This window comes from Apostichopus japonicus, chromosome 7 (genome assembly GCF_037975245.1).
Source record: "Apostichopus japonicus isolate 1M-3 chromosome 7, ASM3797524v1, whole genome shotgun sequence".
NCBI classification, from domain to species: Eukaryota; Metazoa; Echinodermata; class Holothuroidea; order Aspidochirotida; family Stichopodidae; genus Apostichopus; species Apostichopus japonicus.
In genome coordinates, this window is record NC_092567.1 from 17,425,059 (window position 1) to 17,449,999 (window position 24,941).

General features: G+C 39.0%; 1 protein-coding gene across 2 annotated transcripts in view; it reads left to right on the top strand.

Moving 5' to 3' along the window:
- Nucleotides 1-1,106: 1,106 nt before the first annotated feature.
- The window catches only part of LOC139969531 (ecdysone-induced protein 78C-like), an 87,894-nt gene continuing 64,059 nt past the window's right edge, over nucleotides 1,107-24,941 (top strand). Inside the window, exons 1-2 of one of the 2 annotated variants that reach the window (XM_071974600.1) lie at nucleotides 1,107-1,314; nucleotides 1,926-2,051. In XM_071974600.1, the coding sequence (XP_071830701.1) occupies nucleotides 2,042-2,051 (10 nt within the window). In that variant the 5' untranslated portion in view covers nucleotides 1,107-1,314; nucleotides 1,926-2,041. Of the gene's footprint in view, nucleotides 1,315-1,374; nucleotides 1,677-1,925; nucleotides 2,052-24,941 lie in introns of those variants that run through there. The other variant, XM_071974601.1, reaches the window with a different exon arrangement.

The window sequence follows — 24,941 nt, forward strand, 5'->3', positions numbered from 1 at the left end:
GAAGAGTAGGGTGCGCTTGATTGGACCAAGGAGTTACAAGACCAACCAAAATAAGTGTTGGTATCAATTGTGAATAGTCTGGCAGAAAATGACGAAATGCATGTAACTGGGGTGAAGAGTTCCAGATTTTCCACAAATGCATCAAAAAGTGGGTAAAAATATGAAAAAAATAAGAAAGGAAAAAAAGGCGCTGACAGAAGGCGACCCAGTAAATATAATTATAATATGATACTTCCTTCCGCCCCTCTTCAGTGTACTGCCCAGTGCTATGATTGTACTAAGACAGGTGTAACCACAATTTCCACGCATTCTTACATAATATGATAGCCTACTGTGCGTCTATCTGACGCTATTGGATCTGTATCTGCTTTCGTAATCAAAAATTATATTAGCTTAGAAAAATACATGATTCCTTATAAGCAAAAGTGGTGTAATCCCCCACCCAAATGGAAAAACTTCCCGCTCAATGCGTAGGAAGAAACCCCAGTTTATAAGGGTTTGTTTTCAAGGCTGCCGAGTTTTACATGAGGCTGTAAATAAACTCAAATGGTACTTTAGATTGCGTGTCCTTAACATGAGGACATCGATAATCCTTCTTTTATGTTTGTTCAATTCAGCTGACGGGGAATAAACAGCTTATTGTAAGTCTTCAGATGGGGTAAGAATGAACTCTTCGATTATGAAGAGCATGGGATTGTGATCTGGAATAGTCCGAGAGCAATATACTCAGAAACATTACAGTTAACTTTAATGCTCCCTGGGTGAAATAAAAATTACGAATTTCGTGATAGTTGCAGAGGGGAAAGCACAAGATTTGACGATATGGATCATACTACTCTCTAATAGAATATCAGTAAACAACATTGAGTTCAGAAAAATACTAAATAACAACATGATTTATAAATTGTATTTCAATCTATTATTAATTTATTATCTTAGTTAATATTTACTGTGAAATTGATATAAATATTTGTCTATCTCCGAGTAATAAATTTCAATATTTTATACAGCCCCACAGCAGAATAGAACAGTCCTATTTTGTCAAGTCAATAATTATGTTAATAAGTTCATCCGTGCAATTTACAATTGCCAGCATACATATCGTGTGTACGTACGTACGCTCGTACGCACGCACACGAAGGTAATTCACCTTGCATAGGCCACCAAGCCCCGTTTGGACAGAACTGGTCTGTGAGATTGGCTACTTAGCAAGGATTTTGGTAGGGATGCACAACCTGGATGGTCTACACATGATCCATTTCTATAAAGCAAAGGAATCAGCCATCACTGCCGCTCGCCAAATAAGCTATTTTCGTAAGTAAACCCACCCTTCACGTTCGTACCAACCCTCTCGTCATCAGCTGACTTGTATAAAGTTTATCTGTGTAGCCTATTAATTGTAGCCAGTTCAACGTCCACACTTTCAAGGTTTCTTCGTGTGCATTACAATACCCTCAATTTTATGTTTGAAAAAACCTTGAACTCGGCCACATTCTCAGGCCATGGCCACTCTAGTTATTATTCCACATTTGACCATGAAGCTGTGAAAAGCAAACCGCAGCTATTAGGTCTAAGTTGGGATTGAACCAAATACTGACAATAGCCTAAGTTAGGTACGCACGTTACTCTGAGGCAGAGTGGAGGGAAGAATAACATAACGTTGTTAGGCTACGCAGGTAATAAAATTAAAGCGTGTACGCTACTATACGACTACGACAGTACGAGTTTTGAAGTGTGTTAATTATCCAGAATTATCCAGAATTCACTTGTTGTTGTGTGCTATAGCTATGAGTAATACTGAATAGTTAAACTTGAGGAAAGGACCACCTTATAAGAAGTGAAAATATCATGCAAGGGATATATTATTCTTAAAGATTCATGCTACTGTGTGGGATCGTTAACAGTATTTGGTTACCTTTTTACAGGAAAAGGAGTTTTAGTGATCAAACTTGGGTGGTGCTAACCAAGGAGGTGGAAGTTTCTGAAGTTGGTGTGGCTGAAAGCTAGGCTGTACTGTACTTGAGAGAGAAGTCAGAAGCCAATGATGGCTGGTAAGGACAATATTTCTTTCTTCTTCCTTTATTTAGTTTACAATTGTACATAATGATTGTATTTAATATTTCAACTGCAAAAACTGAAATAAAGAGTTTACTTGGTATCTAGCAAATTTTGTTTGTCTTTCAATCTGTTGTGTTCTTTATTCAGTCATTTACTTATAAAATGTGAGAATTGTAAACATGAGCATATATGTATATCATATACATAAATTGGGTACCATGGTGTTACTCGATCTCATGATGTAATTAATATATATTCCTTTTTCCATGACATACAGTAATAGGTAACATTTATGTTTTGACTCCTACTAGGAAGTTGAATAGCAATTCTTGTTCATTTGGGGGGGGGGGGGGGGGGTGACTACCAAAAGTTCTTCTAGTTTGCTCCTGTTGCAGTCTTCATGGGCCAAAAACTTTAGTTATTCCAGTACATCTGTCAGACTTTAAATCAATGACAAGCATTCATTCAAATCGTAAGAGTTTGACACAACAAACTGTTGCCCTCATCGTATATGCATCCTGTCCATCTGGTGAGAATCTGGATATGCTTTGCCCCCACCCCCCCCCCCCCCAAAAAAAATCTGATATGGGAACCTTTTCCTCTAACTTTTTCACATTCCTAAGTACTGTTAGCAGCATTCAGAAGGAAGCCTCAATACCTGAACAATTATAAAATGCTCCGAGATTGTTTTTCAATACCAATATAATGGCAGAAGATCATCAAATGTATATCTTATCATATCTGCTCTGTAAGATTCTTAGGTACAGTAGTTCATGGATTGTAATAAGCTGACACTTGGAATATCTATACCATTTCCAACTTGCTAAAATGTCACATAATTTGTATTGTTGTTGCAATATGATGTGAGTAGCCCTCAGTAGGGGATTTCTGTGTATATCCATGTTGATTTTTTCCTAAGTGAAAACACATTTGTGTTCACCAGGGCTATGATAGACCTAACCGTTACAACGAAGCGTTTATTGCCAAACGACTCATGTTTGTTCTTCTTTGGCTTGTACAGTAGGTGCCTGTGTGCACTGCTTTGTTCAAACAAATGAGTACTTAAGGGATTGATACGATTGTTCGGAAATGAACAAAATATTTGGGAAGTTTTAAAATGCAATACAATATGTGAACAAATATTTTACAAGTGTTAAACCACTTGAACATTGTGGCACTTGAATTTCATTTTAGCACTTGTGGAAAGCAGTTATATGACAGTACTATTCCTTCAAATATAGTCATCTCTGCTATAGATATATGAACTTACCATGTGCATGGTTTAGAATATTTATATGTTCTTGGATTGAATGATATTATAAAGACACGACTCCACTCGTGTAGTCACCACTCATAGGGCCACATTCACTCGACTCTCAGGGTAAGAGTTGCCCCTGAACACGTAATGTTTGAAATGCATTGGTTTGTTTTCAATCTTTGAAATGATGAGTGACTTACAGTAGTATTTAAAGTCAATAGTATTATTCCCCCTTCCCCACCCCCCACCCCCTCCCCAATACAATACCTCCCGCAAAGTTAAGCACTGTGTGTAATACTGAAAATTGCTAGGTAATAAGTTTGCACACATTTGGGACTGATCAACAAGACAAACACAAGTCAGGTGTGAAGAATGACTCTGTGGTAATATCAGTAAAATGTTTCTTGTAATATGAGTATTAGTGACCATTATTGGACATTCTAGCATATAGCAATACAGAGGACATTCAACTGAACAGTACAGTATGTATGCAGCAACGACTCATCTTGTTTATAAATGTTTTTGTATTGGTCAGTTACCTGAGTAGGTGCGTACTCACAATGCAATTATTGAAACGGAACTTACCTGTAGCCGAAATAGATTTAATCCAGAAGAAGATTCATATTTGACAGATACGAAAGAGGAACATATTCTAAGCAGTCTGGTGAAATTTGTATCCAATTCGTACAATGGGTGGGTGTTCTTGTGATATTGATAACTGAAATTGCCCACAGTTTTATACCGGGGTATAAGTGAACTTGAGGCAAGCAGGAGTGATGTCATAGTAGTACATTGACAGCAATATGTCTTGTTTTAACTCTATTTTGTACGTCCATCTTGTAAACCTGGGATCGGATAGGGTTCGAACTTTTGACCAGCCGTTTGCTTGAAAATGTTACTTTTACAGTAGAAATTGACTGCAAATGTCACCAGGATGCTTAAAGAGTATTGTTTCCTCGTTTATTTGTTATATGTAAGTACATTTCTCTGGACAATCCTGTTTTTAAGCGTAATGCAACTCTTCCTGATATAATGAGAATTTAATTGGATTTATTTACTGGCTAAAATTTATGCCGGTAGATTTTGCCGTTTGCCAGTAGAAAAAATAGGAACAAAATGGGCACTGGGAAATTTTCTTTCCAATAGACCTCTAAGAACTTTACATACGTTTGTAAGGTACAGTTAAGTCAGTAAGCAATTGTCAGTAAAGGATTCATCGGCATGATTTCCATACCAAACAAAAGCCCTGTATTTCTGCTAATTATCAGTGCTCAAGTATTTTATGGTGCTGCTCTCAAAAGCCTGTACTGTAGTAACTAATTGTGTGTTGCCATTCAGGAAATCTTCAGTGCCAGTAGATTTTTTTTTTTAAAGGTAGTCAGTATATGCCCCAAATTATAGCATGCTATAATTGCTATCAGTTTTTCAAAAAGTACTTTCCTGGAGGTCTTTACTCTCCAAATTGTTCTCAGACAGTTTTAAGGAACACATGGCAAGATGACTGATGTCCCAGTGAGGAAATTTTCCTCCAAAGTTGTACATAATTAAAACAGTTTAAGAATTTCGACCAAAGGTGACCATATTTGAATATCTAGTATATTTGGGCCAATGCAGCATACCTTTAATTAATATATGTTGATGGTAATAATTTTGTCATAAATGGACAAAAAGTGGCGGTGCGAAGCTTTGATCCATAACTTTTGAGTAGGAATTAGTAAATAGATTCATAAAGAAATTTAATCTTTGATTGTTCATAGGTTAATTGAAAGGCATCTTGTTTTTCTTTCCATATCCAACTAATCTGAAATTTTCCAAAGATTCACCAACATGCTATAGACTGGAGTACTGCTGTACACAACCTAGTCTACTTTAGTACACTGGATGGTTTTTTATTCGAAAGCAGGAAAAAAAAAGTAATCTTGACAAAGATTCAATGTCCAGCATTAAATTAAAGTAAATTCAGTATGTATCATAATCAATGGCTATATTAATGTTCTGTAATGTAATATGAAAGTAAAGAGTTATTAATAATAAGATGTTTTTGTTAATAAAACGTACTTGTGGCCATCTCATTATTTTTATATTTTTCATTACCCTCTGTAACAAATTTACAGCATGTAAAAAACAGTTCAATATCTTATAATGCAATGCGACTTTATTACTGTAATTTCATAATGAAACTTGATAGATTATCTGCTGGTATCATTGTATCATGTGTTGAAAACCGTCAAGTTCAGGCGAGGTTTTGGCAAGATTTTCAATACGCTGTGTGTCACAAGCAAGGGAAAAAAAAAGATTTGTTGTCAAAGTTACGTGATTCGGGTAGGCCCTCTAGTCAAACATATATTGCCTTAACAATACCAACAAAAAAAAAAAAAAAAAAATTTGAGTGGTTTTACACGAGTGGCTAACAATCCAAAATAACAAGTGTACTTTGTATGCCCTTAGACTGTTTAATTTGCTTTATTGGGAAATGATATGATTTGAGTATCCCAAATTGGGTATTTCAACTGATTTCAAATTTTAAGGGTTAAACTCAACAAGGGTGGAAGGTACTGTACTACTATTAAAAATAGATGTACATACTGTCAGTACTGTAGGTCGCAAGAAATGGCCACCTGAGCACTGCTAATTACAAAACTGTCAAGTTTCTCAATGTATTCCGAACTTAACAGATTCCAAAACATGTTTCTTTTAAAGGAAAATGAAATTGGCTAGAGGGGAGGGGGGAGATCGGGAAGGGGGCAGGAGAGTGATGCCCAGGGAAATTGACAGAAGAAACTTCAAAGGTAAAAGTCAGTACCAGTCACAAAAGTTGAGAAAACTTTGAGGCGATCAATTCTGGTCGGGATTTAGGATGGCAAGATCTACCTTCGTCAGTGAGGCTAAAATTTGAACACCCAGTCTCGAGTAAATTTTAAGCTCTGCCTACCAATGACAACTCTGGAATTTTAATTTTAACATAGTATCGATGAAAATACTGATAATAGTAGGCAGTTTTTTATAAACACTGTATAAAAAGGTTTTCAGTATAGTTATGTATTATATAGAGTATTACAAAAGTATGTATATCTTGTACGCTTCCATCCATATCTCTTTTACTGTACTGCAGTTGACCAGCCAAGACTCAGTGCACACTTTGTAATTGTATATTTTGTTTGCCAAGGAGACTACCACCGCCCCACCCCCTTCCCTCCCTCCCCCACCCTTCTGCCCTTTTCATATTCCTGCTTCATATGTCTTATTCCCTCGCAAAACTTCATAAAGGTTGTTAGATTTCAGAGTACTTAAAAGACATGTTGAATTCATGAGTACTGTATTGATTAGAATATGCTACACTGTTCAACATTTACTAGTAGTTTCCTTCCAGATGTTACTTTTCACAGGATTTGGTGCTTCTGGCTATACAGTATAATGAATAACTCTTTCTTTTATAAATTACAATCTTGAATGAACAGATCTGTTTCCTACATGGCTTTGTCATCATACACTAGTGTGTGTGTGTGTGTAACTCCAGATGTCTATAGCAATGTGTGATTAGATCTTTTACAGTTAACAATGCAGACATTGTGAATAAACTATATCAATGATAATCCCTGGCACTGAAATACTTTACTCTTTCTAACTACTATTCTGATATATTCTATTTAGGCAAACTTGTAAAAATATACAGAACATTGAACACCACCCCTTATCACATTTTGTAGATCTACGATACAGTTGTACTGTAAACCTGGTGCATTTCCCATAACAGTAAAACTGCCTTTCATTTTTCGTCTTCTCATTATTATAACTCTTGCCGAAGTATAGATAAAAGTATGAATATATTTGCTCGCAGCAAACAAATGAATTCAGTGTGGCACATTATCTTAATTACTGTACATACCATATATACAGCTGTGGTGACGACAAAATTGACGCCTTCACCCTAGATGGTAGGCTATGCAGATTTTGCAGGTGAACCGTACGATAGGCCCTGCATGGCACTGTACAATACAAATGTGTGCCGTGAAAGTTGTAGTATAGGTTGACTATGCACTACGGTTAAAGCAGCATTTTGCGTCCTCGACTATGATATTTCTCAACCTCACTGACTCCACTATGCCATAACGACATACATAACTAGCTTATCTATTTATATTTTACTTCAAATGGTGGCATAAAAGTCGAAAAAATTGCAACTTTCAACTTTGTTGTTCTCCAAGATATTTTCCGTTGGGAACCCAATAAACCTCGCCCATAATATGAATATTTAAACACTACGAACGTCATTGACAGATATGTAATATAACACCACACTTGACTTGTGTACAGTCTATATGGCAGTTGTACCAGGGAGTTGCATAACAACTCCCAACGCGAAGTCTTGAATCTATTTTTAGCAACGGCTCATAACTAAACCTGCATCTCTGATTGGTTGAATTCAAACTAGTGGGTTTGGGAACTGAATGCGATTTAATTTTGTACGTGGAATACTCGCCAATTAAAGTTTTTGGCAGGGAAAAACTTGGCTAATATCTTAATTTGCTGTTTTGTGATTTGATGTATGTAAAAAACTTGATGGACATGTCAAAAAAAGTAGAAAACGGCGACTAAACGCAAAATGCTCATGAATAAACATACTATTCAATGATTGGTGGAATTCAAACTAGTGGATTTGGAGATATGAAAACTTTGTCGAGGACACTTTTACTCGTTATCGATATAAATCGTTAATTACTCGCTAATTAACGCTCTTGGTAGGGTGAAACTTGGATGGTATCTTGGTTTGCTGTTTTATGATTGATACATGTAAAAAAATCGATGCACATGTTAAAAAGGTAGAAAAAAGCGACCCAACGCAAAATGCTGCTTTAAAGATGAAAGCAATGTCTCGATTTTGCACAGCACGGTACATTGCAATATGGTATGTACACTATGTACAGCTACACTACACTGAAGTACATTGCAGTAGAGTACACTACAGTACAGCTACTTTACAATACAGTTCAATGAGTTCACTATAGCACAGTACACTTCAGTACACTGCAGTGCAGTATGTACCCTATGTACAGTACTGCAATACAGTACACTACAACAAAGTACACTGCAGTACATTACAGTACAGCTACACTACAGTGAAACTACAGTAAACATACAGGACATGTACAGTACAATAGGCCTCTATGTAATTCCTTCAACCCAGTAGTGTTACAACCTTCGGTAACTTAACTCTTAGAAGCTTGTTAATCACAAATGCACAGTGCAGTTATGTATGACAGTATCTGTAGGTTTAATACGTTGGTGAGAAAAGTTACACAAAGTACAGTATATATGCCAAATTGCACAGTGTTATACTGTATCTTACACACCTATGTACATCTGAAGTCTTTCAGAGTGATCCAGTTTAAACAAGGTCTCGGTACCAAAATATTTGCTCTCTGGTTTTTGAAAATTATGAGTTCTTCATCTCCATGCCCTGAGAACAAACTCATTGTAAATTTTTAATGGAACTATGTTTATTTTCCATCATAAGTCTTTGGAATAAGTTATCAGACCATCTGCAAACTTGTTCAAACCTATCAACTTTTGAGTTTACTGAAGACTAACTTTCTATGTTCTGCATTTCATTGTTGATGCTTTCCACTTTTTGAAGCACCATGGGCTGTTACTCCTTTCCTGGAGTGGCGCTATATTAATCTACAATATTATTAGTATTATTGTAAAAATCTGTCTTTGGTTGTCTTTTTGATCTTTTTCTTATTGATGGATCTAAAGATATGTTTATAAGTGTCAAAGGTCGAGTTCCATTTTGATCTGTCCATACTCTACATAAGTAAGAGGGTTGTGGACCTTGTGGTAAATTACCTCTCCCCCCACCTTTATGGTAACATGAATGTTATAATATAGACGATAAAAGTGGAAATAAATTAAACATTGGGCCAAATTTTAACGTTTTTTATTTTCAGGAATTCCGTCAGCTAGGATGATCAATTGGAATAAATTGCATACTTTAATTGCCACAGTATGGTGACCTCGTGATGGAAATGTATTAAAGGACGTAATGAAAAGTGTTCAAATTTGTGAAACAAGGGTTGTCTCGTTTTTTCTTGAACAACCCTTGTGAAACACGGGGTTTATATTTTGCCGTTCCTCAAACAACTTTGTTATAACTTTCCGATATGAAGCATACAGTCTGATCATCTGATGTCATGTTTAATTGTGACTTTTGAAAGTCTGTGAAAATTTTACAATGGTAATTCCTGCTAAGAGAATTAGCCATGGTTAGGGAACTACCATTTATGTTGGTGGTTGGTACTACAATAATGGTACCACATTGAAGTAGGGGGCCTTTGAGTATCCAAAAGTCATTTGTTTATGTTCTTTCTTTTCATAGTGGAAGACAAACAATTTTTTTTAAGTACTAAAAAATACATTACCGGCATTAAATGTCAGTATTCAAATCTTTAACAAGTTAGAACGGTGACTACAGACCTGTATACATGTACATTCAGCAAATGTCTCTGAGCAATGTTGTCATTTTGGCAAAATTTCAATGAGCAAAAAATGACACAAGCATGAAAAAAGAGATGAGAAAAGGAAAACGGACAGGGTATTAAACACACAATTATATATACCTGATTAGCTTTAAAATCAAGAATTGTAACCCTTAAGTACTCAGTTCATTTTAAAACTACACACCGCTGAACGAAGGCTGTGCGGTCATGTGTGGCGGGATATAGACGCATGGAAGTCAAGATATCTCCGAAACAGGAAGAAGACTCTCTGTACGGAACTTAGCTGCTTGGAAGAGATGTCAATCACCAATTTAAGCATCCCAATCACAATGTTTTAAAAGATAATGGGTTGGGTTTTGAGCTGTAAAGTTCCTGTTTAAGGAAAACACATGTTGTAACTGTGATATGTGTTGTAAAGTTCTGTGATATATGTGTGCACATGCACACTACATACTTACAAGTATGCATACAGTATTCAATTGCCTTGGATTGGTTCATGTTTCCTTTTGTGTAATGAAGAGCACCAATTGGTCATATTGTAATAATAAATAATAATATATTTTATTATAATAATAAAATATAATAATAATTGTCATAGTACATTATTTTTAAAGCACTAAATACAACTATGGTGGAGCAATGATCTAAAATTTTAAACACGTAGCAAAAGGTGTTACAATTACACTAAATATTACATATTAAGAAAAAGCCAGATTCAAAAAGAGACATCTTTATTTGGACTCGAGAGCTTACGACAGAAATCAAATTTCCAATAGACGGAAGGGGCGAGTTCCAATGAACGGGACCAAGTTTGCGCAGAGAAAGAAAAACCAAAAGATTTTGGAATAACCAAAAGATTTTTTTGTCAGCACTGCAGAGTCATCTAGATGGTCGATGGGCGGGGGGGGGGGGGCGAAAGTTCCTTGACATAAGAAGGAGAGCCTGTAGCAAGGGCACAGTAAATAATAAGAAGTGCCTGAATAAAAATAGCTCTCTCCTCTATGGGCAATGAGTGTAGTTGGTAAACTCATGGGGTTCATGTTAAAACATGTTTTATAGCTGTATATATTTATCAGTATGACCTCCTCTGACTTAAGGGTATACAGTACTTTGTAAATTTCTGGTTTCCAGTTGGATATGATAAATGCTTTAATATCGAATTAGGGTAATTAGGATTAAAGGCAAAGTATGTCCGGAAACAGGATTACATTTTAAAATAATATTGGTCAATAGTGGGCCGGGCTCGCAGTGTCCTTCCTATTTACTGGTTTCAAACCGCTGGACGTAACATCTGAGCTGCCCATAGGGACAGTACAGTGGGTTAGGATGTCTGCATATAATAATAATAATAATAATAAATGAGACTTATATAGCGCCAAATCAGTAGACAAAAGCCACTGCTCAAGGTGCTTTACAAAGGAAGCGAATTAATTTACAAAAGAACAAGTGAAAAGATGGGTCTTAAGTAGACTTTTGAATGTAGAATGTGATCTGGTAACTTGTTCCGGAGATAAGAACCAGAGTATTCAAAGCTTCTGTAACCATAGGTCATCAAGCGTGGTTAGATATCAGTTAGATACAGTTTGTTGGAGGAACGAAGTGTGCGAGTTGGAATATATCATGGCAAGAGAAGTTGCGACAGGTATATATACAGGCTATTCCAGATGATGAGCACAAAAGGTGAAAAGAAGTAGTTTATACTTAATTCTGGAGCTGATAGGGAGCGAATGAAGTTCCTTCAGAAGTGGAAAGGTTCGGAATATATGATAGAACGGGAGACTGGCCTGGGTTTGCATCCCAGTTGAGTCAGGAAGTTTTTCAGTTACAGTCTAATCGATTGTCTCACTCATATGGCACCGTACCCAAGGTATTACAGTACATGGTAGGCAGCCTTAACTGGAATCTGACTGTTCTACAAAGTAATACATCCAAAAATGTTACAAAGATGATTTTGCAAAAGTTATTCACACTTCCAGAAGTGGTCCCAGGTCAACTGTAGCCTGGGAATCTGGATTCCCAGGGAACCCCACCAGTTCCAATATGTTGAGAGGTCAAAAGGTCAGGTCTTTAAGTTTGGAAGTCTACTGTGGCATATTATTATGTATTGTACAGTAAATAATACAATATACCTAGCCATGCTGTTATATTATGGGGTGGTTGTGCCATGCTATACATTGCTATGCAGTATGTGTATTACTCTTGATTGAATATCCTCCATACAGTACTAGTACAGTGGGTCTTACAGTGTTTGCCTTGTTTGTGACAAGCTGTACAAAAGAGGTGTAGGTGGCGGTGGCATAAAGCGATTGAATAGCATTGTACGGGGGTTAAGTACGATATGTATGACTGTCGGTGTTTAGTGTGAACTTGCGCCCTCACTTTGTCTGCGATCGAAAATCAAAGGAAACTCGGCTTTGAACATTCGGCACTACTTGTTTGTTGTCGTGAGTGTGGCTCTAGAAACATCTAGGAAACTTTAGGCAAAAGCCTATAGATAGTAAACAATTTGAACAATCAAAAGAGATAATCCTTTTGAAAATGAAAAAAATGAACAAAAATATGAGAACTGTATATCGGCTGTTAAAAGATATGGATGTAAACAGTTTTTGTTACACAATGAAGATTTGCCATTTAGATAGCTATGGGCAGAAGTAATTTTAAAGGTTGATGAGCCATGAAAAGTTTGCTAAAATTCAGGTTAAAGATTCCAAATCTCTAAAATATGATCAAAAAAGTATAATTTATATAAAGATTTTGGATTTTTTTATAACTTTTTTTCTCAATTCTTGGTTGAAAGCTTCTACATGCCTTCACAACCTTAATTTGCAACAGTATATTAAACTCAAGCTGTTTCAGTGTTTTATTTTACTGGGACTGTTTTAGAAATGAGAGGGCATTCGACCAATATATAAGTTGGAATTATTTACTAGGCTGCCTGACTTACCTGTCTCCTAACAATGACTGCACACTTGCTATACTGTACTATTGCTTCCTCAGAATCTCTGCCTCTATCTACAGATGTTCTCATAATTTTAAGGAGTCAGCAGTTTAAACTACCTAATTTAAAAAATCCTTAGAGTCTTGAATGTGTATTTAGCATCTTAAAGGGTTGTTTGTGTTTGTGTAGTAAATTTGTGTTACGATCGATACAATTTTTGTGAAGGAGTTTGGTCTTGCGATTTACTTCGCTCCTCACTTACCTGTCTCCCCACAACCTTAGCACCCTCATTCTACTGTGCCTAGAATGAACTGGTAACCTTTCAACACTGCGTGCCCTCTATGACCGGCTCCTCCGGTCAATGCCCTTTCTTCTCATTCTACCATCCAAAGTGCCAGCTTCGTGCGGTTTTCGTCCGGTTTTTCCCTGATCGTTTTTCGTACGGAACTAGCCAAGGGTTCTAGTTTTCCCAAATCTTGGATACTGAAGTGTTTACCAAGCCTCACAGCCTGTTAAATATCCTTTTTTATCTAAAGAGTTTTTTTTAGCCGTTTTGATAACGTTTTGGAGTGTATGTGGCACTTGTATGTACAGGCAATTGTACAGGTAGTTTTTCTCCTTGACACTAAAATGACAATAAAAATTCACTTTTGCTGAAACTACACTCTTGTGATCCTAAAGAGTTTTGAAGTGTGAATTAAAGGTTAAATGATTAAATCTTATAAATCTGACTAATAAGTGTAATGATAATAATAATAATAATAAATGAGACTTATATAGCGCCAAATCAGTAGACAAAAGTCACGGCTCAAGGCGCTTTACAAAGAAAGCAAATTAATTTACAAAAGAACAATTGAAAAGATGGGTCTTAAGTAGACTTTTGAATGTCGAAAGTCTATAGCATGTTCGAATGTGATCTGGTAACTTGTTCCAGAGATAAGAGCCAGAGTATTCAAAGCTTCTGTAACCATAGGTCATCAAGCGTGGTTTAGGAACAGTTAAATTCAGTTTGTTGGAGGAACGAAGTTGGAATATATGGCAAGAGAAGTTGCGACAGGTACACAGGCTGTTCCAGATGATGAGTGCAGTATATACCACTCTTATTTGTTTCTTTATTGAATGATTGGTTCTATATATATTTAATATTTACATTTTTGTTACTATTTTGTTTTTAGGTTTTACATTTGTAAAGCGCTCTGAGCAGCTTTGCTGATTATGCGCTTTATAAATATTACTATATTATAATAATTATTATTGCCTCAAATTCATCCATTTATTTGTGGTTTTGGTATCATGGTCAGTCATTTTGGCTGGAAGCCTCGCTCAGTCTGGAACACCCGTACAGGTTTCTTCTGTACTTTAAATACTACAGCCAAGTCATGTGTTTATTTAAGTGCAAGTAAAATGCGAGTGAACCATGTGGAATCACCAAGCCAGAAATAAGCTTCGATATATTTCTCATTCAGTGGCGCAAGCAAGCCCTGGTTCGAAACAGATTACACGTAAGTAATCCGTAGACTCATTCTGTCTGGTCGCTAGATAATAGAGCACTTTGTGGCCTACTTTCTTCCTCCCGACTAAAAAGTGCAGTGCTCCCAACCAAGAGAACAGGTCACCTTTGGCTGGCTGTGGACTAATTTCTCCCTTTTGCCTCTTGCGTGATTGAATCACGCTGTCTAGGAAGGCAGGTATTTACTCATTTTCCTGTTAATGTTATTATCGTCAGGCTTGCACATGATCAGGCTCGATCATGAGCAGCAGCTGTGGAAAAGTCTGTTGATCTCCGCGTCTCTGGCAAGTTACGCGGGAATCCGATAGACAAGTGTAAACGATGGGTCTCTGTAGCAAATTTGTCTTAATTGGTCAATCTCGTTGTATCAGGAGAAACGAGCACTGCATCCGTGGGAATATTTTGTAATCCCCACGGGTAGCCACATCCTCTGAGCACTGTTGACTGCTAAATTGTGAGCTGCCTTATGTTGTTTTGTCTTATAATAAATGTTCTACTAATTAATGTAATCAGTAATTGTTATGATGAGGGTTGTATGGTACTGTATCCTCGATTTGGACGTGTGTGAAACTGATTTAGATACATGTAAGGGAGGGTGGGTCATGATATGTTTCTCTTGGAATGTGTTATATGTACATTTGAAAGTTTGCTGGAATTAGACAATATTAGGAAAACTTATGGTTCTATGCATGTACTTGCATTAATGGAGAAGGGAGACAGGAATGGTGGAAGGGATGGGGTTGTGGAGAGCAAAGAAGGTATCTGGGAACCCTGGTTGGGGGAGGGGGAAGGGGCTTACAGATTTGTGGAAGGAGAGAGCTAGTATGAAGGGGTTGGGTTGGGGGGGGGGCGGGAATGAAGAGGAAGTGATAATTAGGGAAAACTATGTCAACATACAGTGGACTTTGCCAACCAGGAGATCAAACATAGCAGTGTACCTTTAATGGAGAAGATTTAGAAGGGTTGGTAAAATGTGAGGGTTGGTAAAATACTCTATGAGTGTAAGGATAAGATTGTGTGGAGCAGGCATGAGCTTTCTCCGCGAATTTGCGGAATATCAGTGATTTCCTTTCTACCTAGGGGACAAAAACCTATTATCCTAACACACTGTAGCATACGCAAACTGGAGCCTATACCGCAATTTCTTTTTTACCCCAGGCTCATCCGTGGTGGAGGAGAGAGAGGGTCATTTGCAAAGATGGGACAAAGGGTGAGGGGAGTGGTTAAAGGAAATTATTGAAAGTGACATTAAAGTGTATATTATAATCAGGGCTGTTTGTATCCAGGGGATGAAACAAATAGAGCCAGAGACTAATGTTCAATGAAATGAACATTGCCAATGTAAGTCGCGGCTATATATTTATTAGCAGCTTAATTCTTTCTCCCTCTGATCCCTTGACAAACCAAAACTTTCTAATTCCCGGAAAAATCATGCATCCGAGCTCATAGGGCCGCCTCAGGGATGTGGTTTGATTGGTTTCAGTAACTTGCCATGCAGTGAAGGACTGCGTCTTTCCAGATAACCATCTGGCTTCCAGAACGTCCCAGTCTGCTTCGAATTGGGGACAAATGTACTTGTCACAGAGTGGCAATTAGGTATTTAGAACACTCGGCTAGGTTCGGAGAAAATGCGTCTAAGCAAATTGTACAGTACTTTGTAAAACTAGCCGCCAACGTTACGCTTTGGGAGCCCGTCTAGACAAAGTTGACATAAATGGTTTCCTTTAATAACACAGCTGCTTGGCGGAGGAATTGCTCTCGATTATATACACCACCCGACAGGTGAACTTAACATGACTTCCCAACTACTGTGCTGTACATTATGTGGACATGGTCACTGACTCACTGGTTATAACAGATATACTTCTTTAATGAGTTTCCAGATAGAAAAAAGTAGTAGTCTTCAGGCCTGCATTCAGCCGTTTAAAGATCGATCCTAACAAAACATTCAATATTAATTTCTCATACGAAATACAGAACTATTTTCGGAACATTAATAAGTCTTCCCTAAATGATGGAAATCGTGTCAAAGACGTGGAAAGTTTTAAAAAAGGGATTAATTTTAGCTAACATAAAACATAGATGTGATGAATTCATGTACGGCTTATAGCAGGAATCAATTTGGAACAATCATTGATTCCTTAATTTTATGAAATACATTTCGATCTTCACAAGGGAAAGATTAACTGACACTATGAATAGGACGATAGGAGTAGGGCACTTCAGTTTATATACAGACATGAAAAAATATTATTGATATTCATATTCAGTGACCTTGAACAACTGTTTGCAGAATTTACTAATAATTCTCAAAAGTCTCCAAATTATGTGTTTTGTGTGGTTCGGATATATATGTAATACATGTTGATCAGCTGACCTTTTCATTGTGGACTGATGTATGGCAGGTAGCTTTGGAATATGTACACCCCTAGACATTGAAATGATTGGTTCCATAAATCAAGAGTTGGTCGACCTACCGTTAAATGGCTTTTCACCCACTTACTTTCTTGCTCCTTTTATTTTTTTATTTATTTTTTTTTTATCTGTTGGTTTCTATCGATCTTGCAAAAAGTACACGACCTTCATTATTTAAAGTATGTTCGACAGCATCATCATCAGCTGACAGGAAACATCAGAAGTTACATTGGAACATTAGCTTGCCTGAAGATATCATTGGTAATTGAGACGGATTAGCCGGGTCGACTCCCCACTGGGAAGAAAATTTGTCCGTGAAGGGCTGATTTTAACGTTTCTTATATGCGTAGGTAACGTGGACCCAATTATTGCAAACTTGTATACAGTTAAAGGAATATATGTGATAGTATCATGCGATATGATGACTGATGGTAGAATCATTACATGCATGATATAGGGATGTGCTCACGCCAGGGCGGCTGCATCCCGGCAGTTCCGAATGCCTGCCGAGCACAGACGGTATTTTGAAACATTTCCGCCCGGCACTTTTTTCGATGATCAATTTAAAAATTTTAACATTTACCAAAACGTGGGTGAATACTTGGCACAGAAGGTAGCATCAGAATAGGAAGAAGATTATCATCAAAGTATGTACTTCATTTGCAAACATTTTCCAAAGGAAGAGGGGGAACCCCCACCCCTGAGACCCCTCCCCCAGGACGTGGATCACACTACCGTCCAGAGCTCCGATATTTCTGAGCATATCCCTGATGATTGATTACGAAGTCTGTTACTAATTGGCCATTTTCTCTGTAATTTACAATAGATTGACTTGGCTTAAATGGCAATAAGTTGTAAAAATATTTCACAGGGTATATATAAGCAATGTTATGTAGAGATCTCTCATTCATTAATAACAGTTATTAAAGGGGTGGTTGGTGGCAGAACTGATATGCTTTTTTCAAATTAGTTGGTAAAAGAAATGTCCTTATATTCATACATCGATATGTCTATATTTCACGTAGGAAGACAGTTCTTTCTGGATATAGCAAAAATTTTGGAATAAAATGTCTATAAGCTGTAAAATCCTTACCAGTTGATTTAATTGGTCAATGCCCACAAGCTGAAAATTTCTGATCTTTTCTCATTCTCACATAAGTCTTGAATAAATTAAACTCACCCTCTCCATGTCAGTCAGAGAGTTATGTGGAATTTTGAACAAATTGTATGGTGAGGAATCACAAAGCCAAATGGCTTTCTGACCAATGTTCTATTTTGTTTTAATCTTGGTATGTTCCAAAAGTGCTTTATTAATTAATCAAGTCATAAATATGGGAGAAAAAAAAAATTCATTTAAAGCCATCTTACTTCTTTAACCCTTAATGATGTCTGTCTTACTGCAGGTAAAGACCTTTACAATGTGTCATGAATATATTGAATTGTCGTCTTGTAATGTAGTCCAATGGGGATTTAGAAGTCAATTACAAAGTTGAAGGACCTGATCGTACCTGGGATTATAAGCTTGCCTGGATGTACGAATGCTTTGACATTCTCAAACATTTTTGTTGTATATACTTTTGTTGTTGAGATTCTTTCACTGGCCTGGTGATTCATGGAATGAAATAATTTAGATTTAAATTTTCATAATGTACATAGAAGATGAATATTTAGCCTTAATTAATCATGCATGACTGTTAAACCAACTAAACTTAACCTTTATGATTTAATCAACTAGAACGATAACAAAAAAACTTTAAAAAAAAATGCTTGACAAGATTTAAGTCATATGGGTGATATTTTGAGGTTCTGTATCAATTTTAGTACAAACATGCGTGACATTTAATCGCTATACACATTGAGAGATACATTCTTTATCTCTTTCTTTCACATGCCCCCTCCCCCAATCTCCCCCCTCCCCCACCCACTGCCCACCCTTTTCTTTCACATTTATGTTATAATTTTCAAAATGTCAGAATCTATTGTTGTAAATTTGAAACCTGCCCTGGACACCCCCGATAGACATTGACAAATTGCATTATTCTGAGGTTAATCAACATTTTTCATCGCAAAATTTTTTTTGCCCTTATTATATCATCGACAATCTCTCTCTTCGAGATGTGAACGAAAAAATCTGAAAAGAAAATTTTTTGTCTCTTCCAGGTTTAATAATATAATAATTCAATGAGTTGTTCTGTGGTTTAAAAGCCACTCTAAATTGCTATCAGTATTCCCCACCATCGGACGTCCAATCACGGCAGGCACTTCCTTTCCAGACACACGGCTTCCTGGTTACCTGTTGTGCGTGATAAAATTTTGAAGTTACAAGCCCTCGGCTGCCCGGGATGGGTAATTTTTGGATTCCTGCATGACAGTGGATGGTAGGATTGTTTTATTAAAGCAATATGCGATGAATATGTATATATATTCATTCCCTAAAGTGAACTGATAAGTACTATATTTAGTATTAACACACATAATCCACCTGAAAGTGATTTCATACTGCTTTAAAGTAGCTACTTAAGGCATTTACATATGCATATATGCAAGGAATAATTTATCCAGTTTTCGCATCCCAAAATGCTATGCAAAGTGTTGAAATTGCTATACGAGTGTAAAGATGTACAGGAGTGCAGTCATCTACACACAATAGTATCCATAATCAAGAGTACAAAAAATTCGGAGCCTTTAAAAATGCTACCCAGAATTTGAACACTAAATTGTTTCCGTTCCATATATGCATGTTGTTCCTAACAACTGCATATATGAATGTTGTATCAAATAACTGCATAAGCAAGCATGTTGTATCTAACGACTGCATAAATGCATGTTGTATCTAACAACTTGCACCGGTCAAGTAAAACTCATGTTAGTTCTATGGTGCAGCCTATACGGACCAGTCCATTATTACATTTGCCACTGTTACCGTACAGCTTGAATCCCATCGCAACTCCTTCAGAATGGCCCCGGCTGGTTGCATTGTCTCTGATGTCCAGTGCAGCCTGTACAGTATGGACCTTTCCGTTACATTTTGCAACTTTTTCGTCATTACCAGAAATGCAACTGCTGTAGATTGGCTCGTCGACTAATAAACTGCACATATAATTAATTACAAGATTTTTAAATAGGATATTGACAGAAACTTACAAAATATATAGTAAAAAAACGGGTAAAGAAGGAAGCTGCTTCTAGGTCATTTTGTATTGCTACAGTATGTAATACACAATCCCTACAAAAAATGAAGAAAAAATAAATTCATATTTTTATTTCTATTTGTCGATGACATTCATTTTGTATCATAATTCGATGCAAAACCACAATTTCATCTTTCGTCCAGTCCCTCACTGTTGATTTTCGGTTCAACCCACTTTAATAAATCAGCTCTCTGAATAATCGTCCTGCAGACCTGTATGGGAATGCTCTTCATTTATTTATCGAAATTAATAAATTATAGCAAGAAAAAGTTTTGCTCTTTTACGCCTGTTTGACTTTTAACCAAATCATCACATCATCGAATCTGTTAAAGGTCATTGTAGGTTTAAAAGTATTGAAAGTGTAGTGTGGGAAGCAATATGTCCATTTCTTTTAACATCTCCACCATGAACAGGAAAAGCCCTCCAATGATGATGGCACTTTTGTCTGGTGGTCGGAATTCCACTATCTGACCCTCCTCGTAGCGGTAGCTCGTTAAATATTTCCATACATGTCAGGTTAACGAACTACTAGAGAGTAAAGCGTGAAGTGCCGTTATGAAGGGCTGCAGTGGTTTCAGGAGTATAGTGCAAAGATGTCATCCTAAGAAATAATTAGGCCATAATAAAGACATTTGAAAAATGATTTGTTCGGAAAACGGACGATTCAAATTTACGTTTCATCGACGGTAAAAATCATCGCAGTACGTCGATCAAGAACAGAATTTGGAGATTGTGGCACTCGAATCTGGTAGACTAAAACTACAGCGTAAATTTTCAGGAATATTTCTTAATTTGCTAAACTGGTTTAGTTTTAGTATATATTCACTGCGAAATGAAACGTTGCGGTATATAATACCTTGTATACATTGCAATTAGAGGCATTGCATGGCTTGTCAAGCAAATAACACTTTAATACACCTGTAGGCGAAAGGAAAAGAAAAGATGGCATATGACCTAAATGACTTCCCCTGTGACTCTAACACAAGCTACTTTGTACTTTTCAAAAATGTATCTGACAGGTTTTCCTAGACTCTACTGTACAGTACGTCCCCACTCAGAATAACTGAAAGGTTTGGCTGCTCACTACCAGGGAATGATTTAACTGGTATCTTATTGTGAAAGGCCATAAAAATTGGACCTATTGCTAGATATATACCCAAAAATTGGTGGAAATTTTGCGATGTGATTTAGGGATTTTGATGGTTCTCCTTAAGATGTGATAGGACTTGCAAAGCTGATGTTCACTTAAGTGTGTACAATACTGTACTTAAGGAAAAATTGTCACATTTAACTAGAGATACTTCCATCAATTAATTAATTAATTAGAGATACTTCAATTAATATCAATATATTACAGCTGAAATGGTACATAATCAAACATAATCAACATCAGGGCAAATTTCTGGTCTAGCATTTAACCTAGCTTGTGTGCAGTTACCTCATTGCCAGTACAAGGAAGTTATTATTTACTTCGTTCCCCGCTTACCTGTCTCCCCACAAAACATGTGAGACACTTTGGGTGGTAGAATAAGAAGGAGGTCACTGACCAGATCTGACCGGTCACTGAGGGTGCACAGTGTTAAAACATTACCAGGGCATACTAGACATGGTAGAATGCGGTGCTAAGGTTGTGGGGAGACAGGTAAGCAGGTCACTCGTAAAAATATAAACCAGTAAGTGTTATAATTTATGACTGGATGAGATGGTAGACAGAATCATCTGACTGAATATAAGAATATAATCACTTCACTTACTTATTTTAATTATGGAATATATTTGATATTTCATCAATTTTTATCGCGTTTATATTAAAATTAATGAATCTCGGTTAAGCAATAAGAAAGTAACAAAGTTTATATTCAAATTAAAGTTGACATTGTCTGATATGAATGGATTTTGTTTTTATGATAAATATCTTGAATAGTTCATGTGGTGTCACGATAATGCGTTAAAGTAAGGCTTTTTTTTCTTCTTTTGTACCCGAATGTCAAAACTATCAATTCACAGCGCGTACTCCCTCACCTCATATAACCTATGCATTACCGTATTAACCTCGCTCTAGCATCTGGCAATTTGTCTGTATGTAAGTGTGGCCATCTCCCTTCCGTAATTGCCAGCTGTTACGCAAGTATCGCTCTCTTATTGCTCTCACTAAATCCTAAGATTTCAATTACTTCGTCTAAAGTTTATCGTTGTTTTTGTAATTCTTTTTCATCTATTCAACGTCCTGCACGTTTGAACTGCTTTTTGTCTTTGAAACGTTTTTTTCTTTCGTGATTTTCGAACGTTTTTTTTGGTTTACCTCGTGAACGTGGTTCACGTAGCGTGGCTAGGCCCGCACCTTAGTGTAGCGTTCTCCTAGCGTTTATTTACTTCCACGTACAGCAGTCGTGTACGTGGGCTTACTTGCAGTTAAGTAACTGCTTTGTTTAGTTCTTCATACTGTTTTCGTACAGCAGTCGTGTACGTTTTCCCTTTGCAGTAAAGTAACTGCCTTGTTTATTTTTCGTACTGGTTTAGATACGAATTTCTTGCTGTTCACGTACAGCAGCCGTGTACGTTTTCATTCTGCAGTAAAGTAACTGTTTTTAATTTAGTTTTCACAGCTTCAGGTCTCGGAGATTTCTCAAAAAAATTTTTTCGGAGATTTCTCGAAAAAAAAAAAAAAAAAAAGGATGGAAAACTGCCGTTCTTGTAAGCAGTTCCGTCCGTTCAAAGCATGGGATAAGCATGATTTATGCCCAAAGTGTCGCCCATGCGGGAGTAAGCAGACCTGCTCCATTTGCCAGGACTGGACCCAGGAGCGCTGGGATTTGATCGGTACCTGGCTGGCGGATAAAGCCGCAGAAAAAAGAAAGAAGGCGGCTTCCTCAAAGCAGGGGAAAAAGAAGCCGCCGGCGAAGGAACCCCAGGCGGCCATAAGAGATGGCATAAGCCCTAAACATGGGGGAACGGAGGGCGCCATACGAGATGGCTCAAACCCTCCTCAGGAACGGGTATCCATACGAGATGGAGCTAATTCCCGTGCGGCGTCAGCTCAGCCACGGCCGCGACCCCAGGAGGGTCCGTCCACTTCAGGCCACGTGGAGTCCAGAAGCCCCCGAAGACAAGCGGTGGCGGACTTATTTACTTCAACTCCGGGGTCGTGGGACCACAACCGGAGAGATTTCTCGGGGTTCTCCCCGGAGAGTACGGAACGGCGCCAAAGCCGAAGCAGAAGCCGTACCCACAGCCGTAGCCGCGGTAGGAGCCGGGAAAGACACCGGCGACCTCGACGCAGGTCGAGGTCTGGCTCGTCGCCCTCGTCCTCGAGCGGACATTCTTCTGGGCGACACAGGGCCAAGAAACGAAAGAGGAGACAATCCCCAGATCCGGGGCAGGCTCTCCTTTCCCAGGTTAAAGACCTCCTGGGACAATTGCTACAAAAGCCGAGTCAACAGGACCCGGAACAACAAGGGGCTCCGTCAATTCCACCACAACCGGCGCCACCGCCAGCACCGGTTACGGACGATCTCGCCCCTGAGGAGGCCCAGGCAGATCCCTGGGACGACGTCTCCTCCAGAGCTGATGATGCGCTGTCAATCGCAGCTAGTGCCCGCCTCCTCAGTGGAGACTCCGAGGCGGAGGATGAAGAACCCTTACGGGGTACAGAAATTTCGGCGGAAGCCTTTGAGAAGGCGACGGCAGTACTCCGCAGAGTCCTCGGCTTCGAGGAAAGGGTGGATGCACGGGCCCACGAGGGGCCGGCATCCAAACTCACTTTGAACGCGGCCACCCAAAAGCCTCGAGCCTCCATCCCGGTGGATGTGGAATGTAGAGAGCGGTTCGAGGCGGTGGCACAGGCGAAACGCTGGACAGCCTTCCAGCGATCAGCCCATCGCACTTTCCACGTGGGCGACGAAGACTGGGAAAGTCTTTTCACGCCACCCCAATTCCCGCCTCAAGTGAAGGAGAGACTTCGGTCGGCGGGTGCCTTAGACGGCAAAGACAAGTTCAGGGAGAAGGGTGCACAGACCCTAGAATCCTCCCTGTTCGACGTAGATAGGGCCTCCCGCGCAGGGATGAAGTACTCGTCAGCCCTATTACTTTTCGCCGAGCTATTGAACAGATCGTTCCAACAGGCCCAGGCATCGGGTATCTCCCGCAAAGATACCGCCGCCATCATTGCCCTCCTGGGACCCGTTTCCAGGATGGTATTAGACCAGTTCGCCCGCGTCTCGGTTAAGGCTACCTTGACACGTCGGGACCTGGTTCTGAACTCCCTGAATTGGTCGTCCAGATCCACGGCGGACGCGTTCCGCAACTTACCGATCCTGGGCAGCGACCTCTTCGGCGGCAAGTTCGATGACAAACTCCGGGAGGAGGCAGAGAGAATGAAGTCTCTGAGGGAGGCGGATGAGCATATGTCCCGCCCGACCTCATCCTCGCGCCCACGTTTTGACTCAAGACAAGGTAGCCGCTCAAGATCCAGCTACAGTCAGAGTCGGGGCGCTCCGCGAACGCAATCCGCTCCTTCGCGGCCCGAACACAGGCCGTACCGCCCGCAATACCGCGGAAGCCGCGGAAGCCGCGGGCGCGGTAAACGGCCCTAGGGATGCCCACCCCACCGTAGCGGCCAAGGCCAAGGTGGGGGGGCGACTAAGAGTTTTCTGGGCTCACTGGGAGAAAATCGACCCAGGAGCCTGGGTACTGGACGTGGTAAAAAGGGGCTACGAGATAGAGTTCTCGTCTACCCCACCCCAATATGGCCTCTTCGCAACCACGCCAGTACCCGAGATACCGGAAAAGCGGGCCGCCCTCGAAGACGAGATCAACAGTCTTCTCAAAAAAGGCGCCATTACGCGGGTCACCACCGCAAACGCGGACGGCCCCCTCTTCCGGTCCTCGTTCTTCCTCACGCCGAAGAAGAACGGGACTTGGAGGCCCATCCTGAACCTCAGACCTCTCAACAGGAGGTTCATCCGACCGGAGAGGTTCAGGATGGAGACTCTCACATCAATCCTCCACCTACTGCGCCCAGGGATGTGGGCATCCTCCGTCGATCTAAAGGATGCCTACCTACATATCCCCATCC